This window comes from Saimiri boliviensis, chromosome 2 (genome assembly GCF_048565385.1).
Source record: "Saimiri boliviensis isolate mSaiBol1 chromosome 2, mSaiBol1.pri, whole genome shotgun sequence".
In the NCBI taxonomy this organism is placed as follows: domain Eukaryota; kingdom Metazoa; phylum Chordata; class Mammalia; order Primates; family Cebidae; genus Saimiri; species Saimiri boliviensis.
Genome location: NC_133450.1, coordinates 75,211,753 through 75,228,483, shown reverse-complemented (window position 1 = coordinate 75,228,483; position 16,731 = coordinate 75,211,753). Strand labels below are relative to the sequence as shown.

Here is a 16,731-nt window from a genome sequence, read left to right as displayed (position 1 = left end):
GGAAGCCTGAGGACTGGTCCTAGACTTTTAAGATTTCCATACATCTTGGAAGGAAGGCTGTGGTAGGAACAGGCTTTCTGACCATAGGAAGGACTTGGCAGATGTGAAAGGCCAGGATGCTGTTCTCTGGGTGACTGCCACTTCAGCAAGCAGGACAAATGGCTCAATGCTTTGTGTGGAATGGTTGACTTAGAATGTCGCTTGTGGATTTTTCCCAGGCCAATGCATGATTTGCCTCTACGTTTAAAAGTTTGAAGCCACATGCCAAACTTAACAGGCAAAAATGTAATTACATTGCTTATAGGTAGTGGTATGATATAGATATGATTTAATTTTTAAACTGTGCTAAAAAGTATTGAATCTACCCAGTCAAAAGAAAATTGGGCAAGCAATCAGCAAGTACTATCAACATGGACACACTTCTTGGCAGTTTTGGGAAGAACATGCTATTTCTTCACCCCTCGCCCCACCCTTCCCCACCTCCCAAGATGGGCCATTGCCTAAGTTGCACTTAACTATTTCCCTACAGACTCACCCAGTAAGTCAATACTTTAATTAATGTTACTGATTTAGATACCAAAACTTGTGTCAGACTTTCTACTATATCAGGAAAACCAACAGGGAGTCTAAGAGGAGATTCATTGAAAAATGCCTAGGACTCCCATTGATCACAGAAATGTCAGACATCACAGTGAACTTTCCAATAAGCAATTCGCCCCCTATTTTTTGGCATTATGAATTTGGGTCCAGTTGTGTAGCACTTTTTGTAGAAACCCTGACCTTCCATATAGAAGGCTCTCTAAAAAAAAGTCACAAAGATGTTTTGCCTAATTTCCAAGTACTGTAGGGTCTACTACTGTAGGGTCTACCCTTTCGACATCTCTTGAACCTACAGCCTCCCCTCCACCCTTTCTGCACCCCTGCAGTAGCTCCTAAATGTTCTCACTGCTCACAGTCCTGCTTCCTTCCAATTAGTCATTTACTCTGCTACCAGAGGGATTTTTATAATATGCATATATGTTCATGTCATTCTGCTTAAAATCTTTAGTGATTCTCCACGGCTTTTGAGATAAGCTCAATTCTTCGCCTTAACTGAGAGGTCTCTGGTGATCCGGCCCTGCCCTCCCCTTGACCACATCCCTGAATGTGTCTGCACCGGGCACAAGGGCTTACTGACAGGTCCCTGGATGTGTCAAGTCTATCTATTCATCTGTGCCTTTGAATATCCTGTTCTTTACTCCTAGAATGTTTGTCCTTTGTTTTCTTAATTAGCTTCTACCTTCATTTAAAACTCATTATAAGCATGCATTCCTCTGAAAAGTCTCCCTTGCCCCTCAGTGTGCTTTAGAGGCCCTGTCCTTCTGTACTTGGCATCACTCCGTGCACACTGCCAGCATTACCATCACCTAGGGTGGTATTTGGTGATGTGCTGAGCTGCCCCTTCCTAATTCAACCCCAACTCCCCCATTAAAAGTTCCTTGAGGTCAGGAACGGCATCTTTTTTGTAACTGTATCTTGACCGAGTTTAATGATGAGAACAGTAATTTGTTAAACGAATGAACTTAGAGATTCTTTTAACTAGCTCTTGCATGTCAGCCTGGAGGATATTGGTATGTAAAATTAACTATTACTAAATACTAGTTCACATATTCCTAATACACCTGAGCCCAGTGAAAAAGTCAAATGTACATTTCTATGGGATCTGACAGCATTATTTCATTTGTTCTTCACAGTAGCCCTAGAGTGCAAGTTTTACAATGTTTGTCACCTTTTTTAGATAGGAGAACTGAAATTCAGAAAGGCAAAGTGACTTGCTTAAGGTCACATAGCTAGCAAGTAGCAGTTCTGAGACTCGAACCTATAACCTGTAATACTGAGTCCTATACTTTTTCCATTAATGCATGCCATAGTTTTACAAGATATAAGGAGATTTATCTCCCCCAACATGAGTGATAGGCAGAATAACAGCACCCTAAATTTGTCTAGGTCATAATCCCCAGAACCTACTAATATGTTACCTTACATGAAAAAGGGGATTTGGAAAATATGACTAAGGTTAAGGACCTTGAGAACAGGTAGACCAAACGTAATCATGAGTTCTTAAAAGCAAAGAACTTTTCCCAGCTGAGGTCAAAGCCAGAGAGAGATGGGATGACAGAAGGTGGGTCCGAGAGACGTAACATGAAAAGGACTCAACCCACTGTTGCTGGCTTTGAAGCTGGAGGAAAGGTCCACAAGCAAAGGAATGTGGGTGGCCTCTAGAACTGGAAAAGACAAAGAAAGAGTCTCTCCTAGAGCCCCCAGAAAGGGACATAGCCTTGCCTGTGCCTTGATTTTCAGCTCATTGAGATCCATGTCAAGACTTCTGACCTACAGAACTGTGAGATAAATGTGTTATTTTAAGCCATTTAGTTTGTGGCAATTTGTTACAGCAGCAATAGGAAAGTGATACACTGGGGCCTGAAGCAAGAGTTGTTATGAGTCTTAGTGAGGGGCAGCTCTGAAGTCTGGGCTCAACAACCAGGGGGCCTAGGTCCTGGCATAGCTCTTCCTATCTTAGCAGTCACACAGAAGGCGGCTAGCTAGGTTCACAGCACGAGGTGCTGGAGGGAAGGCTGTGCATAGACAGGGCCAGACCAAAAATCATCTAGCCCCAGATTCTATCACTGATGTTTCCAGGGCATGATTATCTTTCTTGATGCTTGATAGTAACGTCAAGCGTTATTCACGTGTATTCCCCAACAGTTCTGTTTCCAGCATGATGAGGTAAAGGGGAAAAATCACTGGATAAGGAGGCTTGCAACTGGGTCTCAGCTCATCCATTATTCCCTATTTTGCCTGGGTGAAAATCATAACTTCTTTGGGACTTTATTTCCTCAGCTATTAAAATTAGAGGCTAGTTGAGACAACATATATGGTCCTTCTCAGTTCTAAAATTATCTAATTTCATTCACAGATTCCTTTCTGCTAAATCATCTGGGCTGTCAGTCAAGGACTCAGCAAACACATTGTTTGGCCATGTTTAAATGAAACATATGGGTGACATGCTAAATTCGTAACTGAAATTAAATGACTGTAAGTATATAGCTTCATCTCTTTTTTATGCCCATAAAATTGCTTTGCACATCAATAAGAAGAAAAGAATTTGCAGTGATTAAAAATTACAGGCTTTGGGGTTATATTCTAGGTCATCATTTACTAATGGTTGGATCTTGGGCAAGTGACTTAACCTCTTTATGCCTTCATTTTCTGTCAATTGTAGATGATAACATTTACCACACGGGGCTGCCATGGGATAAAAATATCAAGTGTTTAGAACCATGGCTACTATAGAGTAAAGGTATAATGTATGTTAGCTCTTCCACCTTTATTATTTGAAAGCTGTGATGCAGTAGAATTCAAAATATGATTTCAGACTGGGCATGGTGGCTCACGCCTGTAATCCCAGCACTTTGAGAGGCTGAGGCAGGTTGATTGTTTGAGACTAGCAGTTCGAGACCAGCCTGATCTCAAATGTGGCAAAACCCCAACTCTACAAAAAAATACAAAACCTAGCCAGGTGTGGTGAAAACCTGTAGTCCCAACTCCTTGGGAAGTTGAGGTGGGAGGATCACCTGAGCCTGGGAGGCAGAGATTACAGTGAGCCAAGGTCGTGCCACTTCGCTCTGGCCTGGGTGACAGAGTCAGACCCCATTCTCAATAAATAAATAAATATTTTTTAAAAAATAAAATACAATTTCAAAAAAGGCACATTCATAGCCAAAAAAGAAGGTTATAGCTAAGTACCTGCTTACCTTTCATAAAGAGGGGCCGAGTTGTTTTCCAGAGATCTGGATTGTTGTTAAATATGATGCCTTTCTCATGCATACCAATGCACTGCAGCCCAAGTTTGCTGCCGAATCGAGAGCTGTAATGATTGTGCTTCATTACATGGAACATACTTGAGGACCTGAAGAGAAAGGAAACCTTGGTGTCAATTTTTAAGGGTCAAAATGTATCACTCATGGTGATACATTTTGATTAGGAGGTAGCTCTCTTAGCAAATTCATGTTGCTCCAAAGGCAATGTGCATGATTTCAAGTATTCAGGTTGAATAAGCACTTCTGTTAGCATGAGAACATCCTTCTCCAGTTGAACTATTTCTACCTACTGACTCCCTGTTTGAACATCACAAAAGACAGAACACACACACACATACCCACATACCATTCCTTATTTCTCTTTCTTCTCTAACTTCGCCAAAATATGTCCCACTACTGGAGTCAGAGCTGCAAGGGTGTTAAAAAGCTGAACCCTCCATATCATGAGAGCCAGAAGAGCCTCCAGCCTCACTCCGGAAAATGCCACCCACTACAAGAGTGAGCCACAGAACTGGAAGTTTGTGGAATGACTGAAGTCTTGTTTTCCCAGTTTGGAAGAACTAGCAGTTTTGCCTAGTACCACTCAACTCCAGTCTCTAATCAGGCCTGTTCCCTCCAGTGGAGTGTCATTCAGGGCTTGAAAAACATCTCCTTGGGCACTTCTAGCCCTGAGCTTGGCCAGGGCCTAGCTGGGCTGGCATGCCAAGTTCACTATGATAGTAAAGGAAGCTATTCTGGGGCTCCGCATTCCATCATGACTCATCAAAGTCTCCAGGGTCACAGGGTTCTCCCATGATAAAAGATGTAATGAGTCATGAGATAGTGCAGTTTGCACAATGCTCAATTGTGTAAATTCAAGATGCGTAAGATGTCATTGGTATTATCTTGATTTCAGATGTTGTTACTTTCTTGGTGAACTTAATATTTATACAAATTTTCGTGTATTCATTGCAGCTTTGGTCCTCCTTCCCCTCTGATCTCCTGAAATTTTGTTTCACAACTGCAAATTCTCCTATTATGGAGGGTTTCAGAACCTATAGCCCTCAAAGATTAGATGTGGTTACTATAATATCTGCAACTGGTTCTCAGACAGGTTGGAGAGACTCTTGCCTCCTCCCTCTGCTAGTTGACACTTGGCTCATAAAAGGATACCTTTGCCTTAGTGAGGTTGTTCAGTTAATGCCTGCTGAAATACATTCCCAGAGGACTCTAGGACAAAAATGTGCTGCTCTGGTTTAATGGATTAGGTTGTGGGCTCAGTATTAATCCAGTTCTCACATCTGAGATATGTTCCACAGTCCTATTTAAGCTTTAAAAGTAAGTCCCTGAAATCATGGTAGTGTCAAGAAGTCAGAATAGAATCATTATTATATGAAATACAAAAATCTAGCTGGGCATGGTAGTGTGTGCCTGTAGTCCCAGCTACTTGGGGGGCTGAGGCAGGAGGATAGCTTGAGCCCTGGATGTTGAGGCTGCAGTGAGCCATGATCATGCCACTGCACTCCAGCCTGGGTGACAGAGCAAGGTCCTGTCTCAAAAAAAAAAAAAAAAAGAAAAAAAAGCAGGGTTATTATTATATAAATACCTTATTTACTCGACATTTATTTCAGGAAAAAAACCCTCTATTTTCAAATCAAAACACTATTAAATATTCTTTTGATCTGATTCCAGATAATATTCATCAAATAATCCTAAATTTTGGACATGTTTGCCTCTCCCTAGCAACAAAAACAAAAATAAAAATCCAGAGGCTTCCATTTGTATTCTAGGGAATTAATTTGTCTAATGATTCAATTTTGTCATCTATAGAAAAATTATGCCATAGGAAGGAAATAAATTGTTATGAATTAAAACATTTGAAAACTCTAGCTTTATTTACCTTCCCCTCCATCATTCTATAATTAAAGCAGAAAGTAATTAATTTGTATATTCTTTGTTCACAAACTCATATCTAAAAATTTTAAGCACTCAGAGGACAAGCAGAACACCATTTTTCTGCTCTGACCCTAGGGCTTTTGCCTCCTGTATTAATCATATTGCCCTGTCCATTTCATTTAAAAACTTGCTAATCAATTTTTAGACGAGAATAAGAAACTCCAAACATAAAACAAACCCAAGTAAATGTTTGCTAATTATTAATAATAAAAAGCCAAACTAAAATTCATGTGTCCTTTAGGGGGCGCCAAAGTCTCAGATATTTTGAATCCAAAGCTCAGACTTGTCAAGGGACAAAGCTAATCAGGTAGAAGTGATAAAGCAAGGGGATGGATGACTGGCTACAGAACAGCAGTTTAAAACAAGGTCGTTTACTAAAAGTAAGCTGGATTTATCTAACCAGAGTAAATCAGAAAAGTGAAGAAGAGAAGGTCAGTGATGAGCTAAGCTTAGACCCCAGTCCAGAGCTCCTCTGGGCAGTCGAGACAGGCCTGGCTCTGGCTTGTGGGCCAGCCAGCAACACTGCTGGAAGCGTGTTATACTGATTATTTGGGAGAGAGAGGATTTCTTACCACTGGGGAGAGTCCAACTGAGTCCCCAATCTCAGAAGGGACAGTGCATAGTGTTGGGTGTCTGGTCACTAGGGTCATTATTCCTCATTAAGAGTGACTGAGGGCAAAAGACACCTCCAAAGATGGCAAACCTATTGTCTATTCAAAATGAAAAGTAGCCAGAGAGTAAGCTCGTAGGTGATGAGGAGGAAGCCACCTGAGTTCTGGGTTTAAACAATTCACACACTTGTGGGCAGGTTTAACAGTGATACGGAGGCAATTAATGAAATAATTGGTGCCATTTTTTTGTTGTTGTTTTGAGACAGAATTTCTGTCACCCAGGCTGGAATGCAGTGGTGCAATCTCAGCTAACTGCAACCTTCAACTCCCAGGTTCACACAATTCTTGTGCCACAGCCTCCTGAATAGCTGAGATTACAGGTGCCCACCACCATGCCCGGCTGATTTTTTTGTGTATTTTTAGTACTGACGGGGTTTCACCATGTTTGCCAGGCTGGTCTCAAACTCCTGACCTCAAGTAATCTGCCCACCTTCACCTCCCAAAGTGCTGGCATTATAGGTACGAGCCACCGCACCTGGCTGGTGACAAACATTTAAGAACACTTGCCTCATGAAAGACTATTCTGTTCCATAAACCCTATCACCTTTTCACTGTCCTTCACTGCTCTAATATGCTCACTTACCCAGCTTAAATTCTAGGTGACTATAAGAGATAAACAGTCTTTATAAAAGAGGAATCTTACTGTAATCACCTAACCAAGTGATCAAATTTAACATCAGTGCTAGTGGGACAATCCGTTTCTCATCTTCCGATGTGATGTGATATGAAGTTCCTAGTACTACTGAAGCGTTACTGCAAAAATGTGCAACCTGAATCTAACCGAGTCTTTAGACCCAATTTTCCGTTTATAAGAAATATAGGGAATAGATGAATACAGTAAATGACTCCAGGATGAAACAGTGAGAGAAATTCAGAATGTGGGATGTCTTATAACTGACCTGGTTTCTTCAAAAAGTCCGTCTCATAGGGGGAAAAGTGTGGTGGGGGGATGCTTTTTCAATTTTCCTATTCATTTGATAATTTTCTTAATAGAAAATTGGGAAAAATTATCGTCGATCATTAAAGTTAGAATACCCTTCCCTGAATCCTCAACTCCCTTGACCCTCTTGTTACTTTGTCATGGTTGCCTGGTAAGACAACAACTCCAGCCAAATCCAATTCTTAGCCTATTCTATGTTTGCACCTGGCAGTTGGATTCGGTTGGGAAAAAAAGAAAAACCATGTGTGCATGCATGTGTGTGCATGAGCCCACACCCGCCTGCTGACAGGTTCTTGGTTAAATTCAAGTGGGCTCTTAGTGCCGCTGGCAGTTCTACTGCATATCCCCAGCCCATTCACTTTCTCACTCTTCTAGATGACTATTATATTCTCCCCACTCAGCTCCAGCTGAAGACTTCTCCTATTTTCCAGAAAAAATGGAAGCAACTACAAGAACATCTCCACAAGCCCCAACGACCAGGACCTGTGCCTATATATTCCACCTTCCCTCCAATTACTATGGAAATTCCATGTCCCTAATCAAGGCCAACCCATTCACTTGTCCCCAGGGACCTCTTCGCACCTCACCTTGCACATCCTTTCTTTCTCTTTCATCAACAATCATGTGATTTTCCTTCGTAATTGACCATCCCCCTCTACAACTCATATGCTGTGATTTCTCCTGTTTTAAAAATCAAAACTCATTTGCCCACACATTCCTCTCAGCTACTGTCCTATTTCCTGCCTCCTTTATGGCAAACTCATTGGAAGACTTGTCTACATTTGCTGCTTCTGATTCTTCTCCCCCTATTCTCTTTTCTGGTCAGACTTTTGCCCCCATCAGTCCATTGGAACTGCTCCCGTCAAGGTCACCTGTGACCTCCCTGTTGCTAAATGCAGTACTGAAATCTCGATGCATCCCCTTGCCCCATCAGTGGTATTTGACATGGTTCACAATTTCCCACTCCCTGATACGCATTCTTCACCTAGCTTTCAGACCTCACACTTCCTGGTTCTCTCTTCTCAGTCTGGCTGCTCCTTCTCAGTCTCTTGCTAGTTTCTGACCTATTTACACTCGAGGGTTTCAAGGTTCAGTCCTCTCTACTCATCATCTCACTCAAGTGTCGACTGGGCACGTCAAATCTAATGTGTCTGGAATGGAACCCTGATCCTTCCTCCTCCAAGACCTGCTCCACCTATCTCAGGACTCGATGTCTCCATTCAAGGTAAAACTGGACAGCACTTTAACTCTTTATTTTTTCTCTCACACCTTACATCCAATCTGTCAGGAAGTCTGTTGGTTTTGCCTTCAAAATATGTCCTGAAGTTTCCCTCATCTCTTGTCATCTCTACTGCTACCCCCTGGACCAGCCAGCGTCACCTCTTGCCTAACTGGTCTCTCTGCCCCCATCCCTTGTCCTCTTGCACCTGTTCTCAACAGAGCAGCCAGAATGATTTTGCTGAAACATAAATGAGTCATGTGTCACTCCTCTGCTCAAAGTCTTCAATGGCTTCCTTTCTCACAGTGGGTAAAAGCCAGAGTTGTTAAAATGGCCTGCAAGGCCTGACATGATTTGCTGGTAAATACTCATCTCCAGTATTCTTCCACTCAGGCTCTTGCTGTTCCTTATGTCTAGAATGCTTTTCCTCCAGGTCTCTGCATGGGCTACTTGCTCATTTCCTTTAGGTCTTTATTTAAATGCTATCTTCTCAGTGAGGGCTGCCTGAACCACCTATTTACAGTCACACCTGCGTCTCCACAACTGGTCCTCCCCCATCTTCGTTCCCTACTCTCTTTCTATGTAACACCTCTCTGCCTGATAATAGTGTCAACTATCCTGGTTTGCCCAGGACTATGCCAGTTTCAGCACTGAAAGTCCCACATCCCGGAAATACCCTGGTCCCAGGCAAACTGAAACAATTGGTCACCCTGCTGATACACTATATACTTTACTCATTTCTTGTTGAGATAGTTAACAACATATTGCTCCATGAGAGTAAGGAATTTTGGCTGGTTTGTTTACTGCTGCATTCCCAGAGCTTAGAACAATACCTGCTATACATAGCAAGTTTTCAATAAATATTTAATGGATGAATGGAGAGCCAGTAATGACTATCATAACTTAGAATTATTCAGTGCTTAATATATAATACATTCTCAGTAAATATATGTTCAAAGAATAAATGAAGGAAACCCCTGTAAATGATGTGTAAATTTGCACATCAAGACAGGTGTAAAAAATAACCCTAATTAGTATGTTACTTGCTGACAGATATGCAAATATAACCTAGATTAGCATGCTAATTGCTAATTTCCCTTTATGAGTGCTACTTTTTTTTTGTATTCATGACAAAAAGCAATCTAGGGACATATAGTGGACATATAGTGTCATATGCAGCACCTACAGACTCTCATTAAGTTAGAGCACAGCTGCCTGGGTAGCTGCCTGGGGGAACACTGCACACATCATCTATAGCTCACCAGACAGACTGTACCTCCAAGGCGCCCAGTGGCACAGGCAGCATCTCAGCAGCACACATGCCTGATTTCTCCCCTGAAGTTCTGCAGCCCCTGCTGCTTTGGGACAAAGCTAGAGGAAAAGTTGCACCGTAATTTCTACACAATTGTAATGACTATAGACCTCAAACTTTTCTAAAGAAAAAAAATCTGGCAAACTATTCAAATAAAAATAAAAATCTTTCTGAGGTCCAATGGGATCTTTTCAAGAGGTACGGGGAGTTCTGGAAGAGACTTGAAGAGCAGGCAAGGAAAGAAGATGGGGAAAAACATGTCCTATTCCCGAGGGGAGCTCAGCCTTTAACAGCAAAATTGAGCTGCTCTGAGGCAATTAAGGAGAACACAAAGACTCTGACAAGTGAAAAGCCTGAGAGGGCAGAACAAAGAAAGAACTAGAAGAGCTGGGGGTAGGGTGGATGGGTTATGGCTGCCTCTCGGTGTGCACCAGCCCTGACTTGGTGGGGGTTGTTGGAGTCACTTTCTGAATTAAGACAAGCGGAGTGGTCAGATGCCACCCCCACTGTAAGAAACAACCACTTTCAGGAATTGTCTTTGGAAATTTGGGGAATTTTGCTGGAGACCTAAGAATCTAGCATCAAAATATCTAGTATCTCAAAATGATTTCTTTCTGGGTACTGTGGTCCTTTCTCAAGTCCATCATTCCTTACTCCATTTCTAGTCTCACACCTCCTCCATCTTAGCATAAGACAAAACCAAACCTGCATCATTGTTCCCCTCACCCCCTCCTGCCCCGGGAGCTTCCTACTCCACCCCCTCTAGATGGAATGTTCTCAAACTCAGCGGTACCTGGGATTGCCTGGGGATTATTAAACACTACAGATGCCTGGGTCCTACCCCGAGAGGTTCTGAACTAAAAGTAGGGGTATGGTCTGGGCAGTGGGGCTTTGAAAAGCTCCCTGGGTGGCTCTAAGGTACAGCCAGGGTCAGAGGCACTGTGCTAGATCTTGGACTGCAGGTAGATATGCTTCTAGATAAATATCTGGTGGTCACCTCACCTGTCTGCTGAGGGAAAGAAGTGTTGGGGAAAGCAGACTCTGGGCTGGGGAGAGCTGGAAGGCAGGTGGCTATAGGGAGAAATGAAAGAGCAACAGCAAATGTCCCTACCCCCAAACCCAAATACCAGCGCTTCCAGGATATTTGTGAGACCGTAGCCAGTTGTAAGAGTGACTCAAGTACTGATTTTTAAAATGAGAACATATCAAAAACATATACTTACTTCAGTTTGGCTGACTACAGCCTAATAGACCAGGAGAAGTAAATAAAGTAATTAATTATGATCTAGTTCTTAGAGCAGTGGTTCTCAAACTCAGGTGTGCAGCACAATCACCTGCATGTAGATCACCTAAGGTCAGGAGTTCAAGACCAGCCTGACCAACATGGAGAAACCCTGTCTCTACTAAAAATACAAAATTAGCCAGGCATAGTGGCATATTCCTGTAATCCCAGCTACTCAGGAGGCTGAGGCAGGAAAATCGCTTGAACCCAGGAGGCGGAGGTTGCAGTGAGCTGAGATCGTGCCATTGCACTCCAGCCCGGGCGACAGGAGCGAAACTCTGTCTCAAAAAAAAAAAACAAAAACAAAAACAAAAAAACACAGATTGTGTGTCCTACCCCAGACTGTCTCATAGTAGGTCAGGGTGGGGCCCAAGAATGTGCATTGCTAACAAGTTCCCAGGCATATTGATCCTGCTCCTTGAGGGACCACACTTTGAAAACCACTGCATTAGAGTATTTCACAATGAACCCAGTGAAATGATGTTTCCACCTGAAGCCATTTCTGTTTAGTCGTGTAAGTGAGGTCTGCCTTAGCTACTCTTAAAAGTGGTACAACACAAAACGGAATGAAACAAACCAAAAAAGCCCAGGCCCCAAAAAATTTTGGGGTAGTTTGAAATATTTGGAAGTATTCATATAATACTGATTTCTCCCCTGCTCTCTCCTTTCAGTATCTGCTTCAAATATTTGGGCTTTGAGTATATCGCAGTGTTTTATAAGATGTAGTAGTTTACGACATGTAGTATTTTATGTATGTAATCTTGACCTGAAAAAATTATGTAGTTTCTAGAAAAGCTTTACTTACTTTTGAGCTATAGTCTTTATATCTGAATGAATAATTCTAACAAATTGGAAGACACCCTGGTCAGCTTTAGTTTGTGGGTGAAGTTCTGTTACGGATTACAAATATAAGAATGTATTGAGACAATGTCTGCAGATAGCTTTGCTAAAAGTCTACTAAAGATAGCTGAACGTCTAGGGAAATACGCCATCTTTGAAATTCTCCATTTTCTAAGATCAATAAACAAGAAAACAAGTGTTTTACCAAACTAGTTCTTTATAGTCAATTCCTATTTGGTTAACCATAGAACTAATTCGATCTGCTTGTTATCCACAAAATATAACAATGCAGAGAAGGAGGACACCATTTTTTAAAATGGGTAATATTGTTCCTGATTTATGTAAGATCACTCCGCTGGGATACTGGCATAAAGTCATAAATGGGAGAGCAGCATGTGAATGACTTCTTTTTCTACCGTCCATTCTTTTATTTCTTTTCTTTTTTTTCTTTAATCAGATTCAGCCAAGGTCAGCTTACTGTCTGCTCTTTTAGAGGTGCTCAGTTGCTTGGTGGGAGAATAGCAAATTGCTAACCAGATACCTCTGTCCCAGGTTTTATTTCATTTTTAAAAGACAGGGTCTTGCTCTGTGACACAGACTATAGTGCAGTGGTGTCTTGGGCTTTATTTTTGTTTTCTATGGTTGTTTTTGTTTGTTTGTTTGGCTTGGTTCTTTTTAATGTTTATTTGACCAAAAAACTTGGAAAAACAGAAAAGAGTATGTTTTGTCAAAATCAAATTATCTGGCTTCTAAGTTTCCACATTCACTGATCACAGAGATTTTAAATAATTTCCCAACTTTCCAGAGTTCTTTATTTATGTACTGCTGGCTTCAATTCAGGCAAAACCCAATTCTTCTGTTTGCAATGTTAGATTTCTAGGGATTGCTCACCTTCATTTCAGTGGTAAAAATATAGCATCAGAAACAAACACGTCAAGATTTAAAATAAAATTGTCCTAAGTGGAAAAAACTCCAGCATCAATTTAAAAAGTATGTCTTCGATTATGAACAGACTCACTTGCTGATAATGAGTGTTTCCTCTCCAGAGATCCAGACTCTCATGAATTCTCCATACATCCGGTTGTAGTAATTGCAGGCATTGCCGATCCCCATCCACAGGAATCTGCCGTGGGAGATGAGGGGTCCAATTCCCATGCAGTAGCCGGGACCTAGGACAGGCATCACAGCACAATAAGCAACTTAGCCATACCAAAAATAGCAACTGCTTTGTGTTGCTCCTGTTTTTTTTTTTTTTTCTCTTTTATAGCTAAATGTTCTTTATCTCTGATGTGTATCTGTGAATCACGAATAAAGTGAAACTAAACAAAAGCCTCACGCTTAACATGAGGCACTTCTCCCCTCCATGAGTAAAAAGGAGTTCAGTGTCCACGCCACACTAGTTTTATTTGGTCTCAATCATTTCAGTCTGAATGAACTGGGGTGTGTGTGCTAATTTCTTCCCATGTTAACTGGTGTTAGTGAGTTTTGAATACAAGTCAATTGGTGTGTTTGGTAGCAAACATGGAAACACTGACAAGTGACAAGCCAGCAGATCTGTTTGGTGCCTAGTTTTTTCTGGAAACTTTCAATTTGAGTGCCCCAGTTGACAGAATGGGTGGGTTAAAACTGGTCTGCAGTTTTGTAGGAAATCTTTCAACCGAAAGACACAAGATCTACAAAGAGAATGTCCAATCCAAGAACATCTATTTCTTTTTCTTTTTTTTTGAGACTGAGTCTTGCTCTGCTGCCCAGGCTGGAGTGCAGTGGTACGATCTCAGCTCCTGGGTTCAAGCAATTCTCTGCCTCAGCCTCCTGAGTAGCTGGGATTATAGGTGCCCACCACTACACCCGGCTAATTTTTGTATTTTTATTAGAGACAGAGTTTCACGATGTTGGCCAGGCTGGTCTTGAACTTCTGACCTGATGATCCATCCACCTCGGCCTCCCAAAGTGCCGAGATTAAAGATGTGAGCCACCACACCTGGCCCAGCTATTTCTTTTATTCCCCTCAAAAAAGACTCCATTTAAGAAAGGTTCTTAAGCTAAATCTCTTAGGCAAAATAAAGATAAGAGTTGAGGAGTCAGGCAATGGGTCTTTCAGCCTCTATACCGGAGTTTGAGTCCCATGATCTAGTTTTAGCCAAGGGTAGTGGCCACTTCGCAACCTTTCTTATGCAGAGGATGGCAGAATTGTAAAGAACACGAATCCAGGGAAGAACTAGAGAATTTACTGTTGCTTTTATCAGAGAACAAACTTGGTAGTTTGATTTTACTGGTGGTGGTAAAAAGTTAGATTAAAAAGTTTTAGAATGTTTTTCGGAATTGTCAGGTAGTAGTTTTTCTAAATCTTTCTCTAATTCCATTCTGTCAGTGAAATCATTCTGAAGCCAAAACACACCTAAACTATTTGAGATAGCATTCTCACCTTATGGGCAAGAATTGTGTAATAATCTACATAGCATGAGCTTTTGCTTGAATCATCTGAATTGGATGTTTAGTCCCAGACACAGCAAATAGTGTTGAGTCTTTTACTTTGCAATAGCTGAGTTAATATGAGTAAGACTGTCAGCTCTTTTTTCCCTTTAAATAGATAATCTTTGTTAATACCTATGGAACCAAAATATGGTCTAATGTTACTAATCTTATGATTATTTTAGTAACACTACATTACACAGTAGATGACTGACTTTGTATTAAAATAATTCCATTAAGCTCTTTAAAAGATTTCCATAGCAGATTTGATTGAATATGTATTTACTTAAACTGTCATTAGATATATTAACCTTTAATCAATAAATATATGCATAATATAATACCTTACTGGATATTTATAGTTTGGCACACTGTAGATGCTCAACAAATGTTTCCTGAATAAATTTCAAAAATTAATTAGGCATGTGTATCTAATGTAAAGGACGAAGTTTTAAATGCCATCCCTTTTTTTTTTTTTTTTTTTTTTGAGACAGAGTCTTACTCTGTTTCCCAGGCTGGAGTGCACGGGTGCTATCTCAGCTCACTGCAACCTCTGCCTCCCAGGTTCAAGAGATTCTCCTGCCTCAGCCTCCCGAGTAGCTGGGACTATAGGCACGAGCCACCACACCCAGCCCGCCATGTAAAAAAATCTTAATATTTGCGACCTGCCATTCAAATGTAAGCTATGACGCAGGAGAGATATATCTACTGAAAAAGGGAGATTGAACCCTGTGCTTAGATTAAGAACCTGAATGTTCTAACCAGAAGAGAACTAGAGTTTTGAGTTCTTAGCAACCAGTTGTATATCAGCTTAATTCATCCAGCAAACACTGGTATAGATACTACTGGTATAGATACTAACTCCAAATTAGGAACTGGAGACGTTATAAGTATAATGGTCCTCATCAGAGTCTGGGAGCAGGAGAGGAGAGTGTGTGAAAAATAATTACAAAATAGAAGAATTTTAATACAGTGTTACCTTTTCATTTACGTGTATATCTTATGCCCCTCACCCGCCCTCCAGCTGGAGAGGAGAATGTTGGAGAAAGGTAGAGACTTTGGTAAAATATTAAGGAAATATGCTGGTCATATCCACGTTAAGCTGCTCTCTGCTTCTCAGATTTGGGAATGTTTATCTAGGCAGCCAGTGATTGTGGGAGCCTCTTTCATACCCTAAAAGGAGCAGCAAATACTTTGCTGCATTTTTGTACAGAGACAACCTCCTTGGAGCCAACAGCTGGGACCTCTCCCCAGCTGTCCAACACCATAGAGAAACCTGTGTGCACATATACATTCAGAACAGTCCTGTTCACAATAGCCTCAAACTAAAGACACCTCAAGTACCTCTCAACAGTGCAGCTGACAATTAAACCATGAGATATTTATATAACTCAATACCTATGGCAATGAAAATGAGCTATGCCTGCATGCTGCAATGTGGATGAATCCTACAACTATACTGTTGAGCAAAAAAAGCAAGATAAAAGAATACATAATGTATGAATTGACTGCTAAAATGTTTTAAACAAGGCAAAATTTACCTGTATTGTCTGGGGATGTGAAATTATATGGCAAAATTATAAAAAAGCAAGAGAGTGACTGTCACAAAATCAAAGATTATTTCAAAAACAGTGTTTTCCTCTGGAGGGAGAGTGATTGCAAAGGCACACGAGGAGCTTCTGGAACAATGATAACATCTTCTTATTCGGGCTGCCCTGTGATGGCAAATTTGTCACTGCACTGTGTACTTTTCTGTGAAATATTGTCTTAACAAGATAAAGAGGAATGTCGGTTGCCATGCTTTTTTTTTTTTTGCCCCCTAGTGCTCTGCTCTGGGATGTGGCACCCAGGGCAGAGTGTGGCATCTGGAGGGAGAGGACCCTTGTTTAGAGTTGGGGATGGCTATATGTCCTTGGGGGAGGGAAAGCTGCTAGTGCCAGGTGTTTGTGAGTCCTGACCCAGATCAGTAGACTGGGGGCAATTTTTCAGAACTGAAGCTCCCAACTCCGTGCCCCCAGCCACTCCTCCTCCCCGACAGGAATGACTCTTTCCTCAGGACTTTCATAGCCCCTACCTGGCACAAAGTCCAGTCAACCACCTAGGTGTTTGTCCCTGACTGATTTTACCATTTGCATATAATCCCCTCGGGGCAGAAACTGCATCTCTTTCATCTTCTCACACCTCCTCCCTTCCCTTAGCT

General features: G+C 41.5%; 1 protein-coding gene and 1 long non-coding RNA gene across 3 annotated transcripts in view; one reads left to right on the top strand and one right to left on the bottom strand.

Moving 5' to 3' along the window:
* The window catches only part of CYP19A1 (cytochrome P450 family 19 subfamily A member 1), an 88,130-nt gene that overhangs the window by 14,092 nt on the left and 57,307 nt on the right, over positions 1-16,731 (bottom strand). For both annotated transcript variants that reach the window (XM_074393603.1, XM_003928853.3), the window contains exons 3-4: positions 13,078-13,228; positions 3,795-3,949 (exon numbers count right to left, since the gene is read on the bottom strand). In XM_074393603.1, coding sequence (XP_074249704.1) covers positions 3,795-3,949; positions 13,078-13,228 — 306 coding nt within the window. The remainder of the gene's footprint in view (positions 1-3,794; positions 3,950-13,077; positions 13,229-16,731) is intronic.
* The window catches only part of LOC141583595 (uncharacterized), a 48,865-nt gene that overhangs the window by 1,368 nt on the left and 30,766 nt on the right, over positions 1-16,731 (top strand). Inside the window, exon 2 of the long non-coding RNA XR_012516259.1 lies at positions 2,957-3,075. This is a non-coding gene — a long non-coding RNA (uncharacterized LOC141583595). The remainder of the gene's footprint in view (positions 1-2,956; positions 3,076-16,731) is intronic.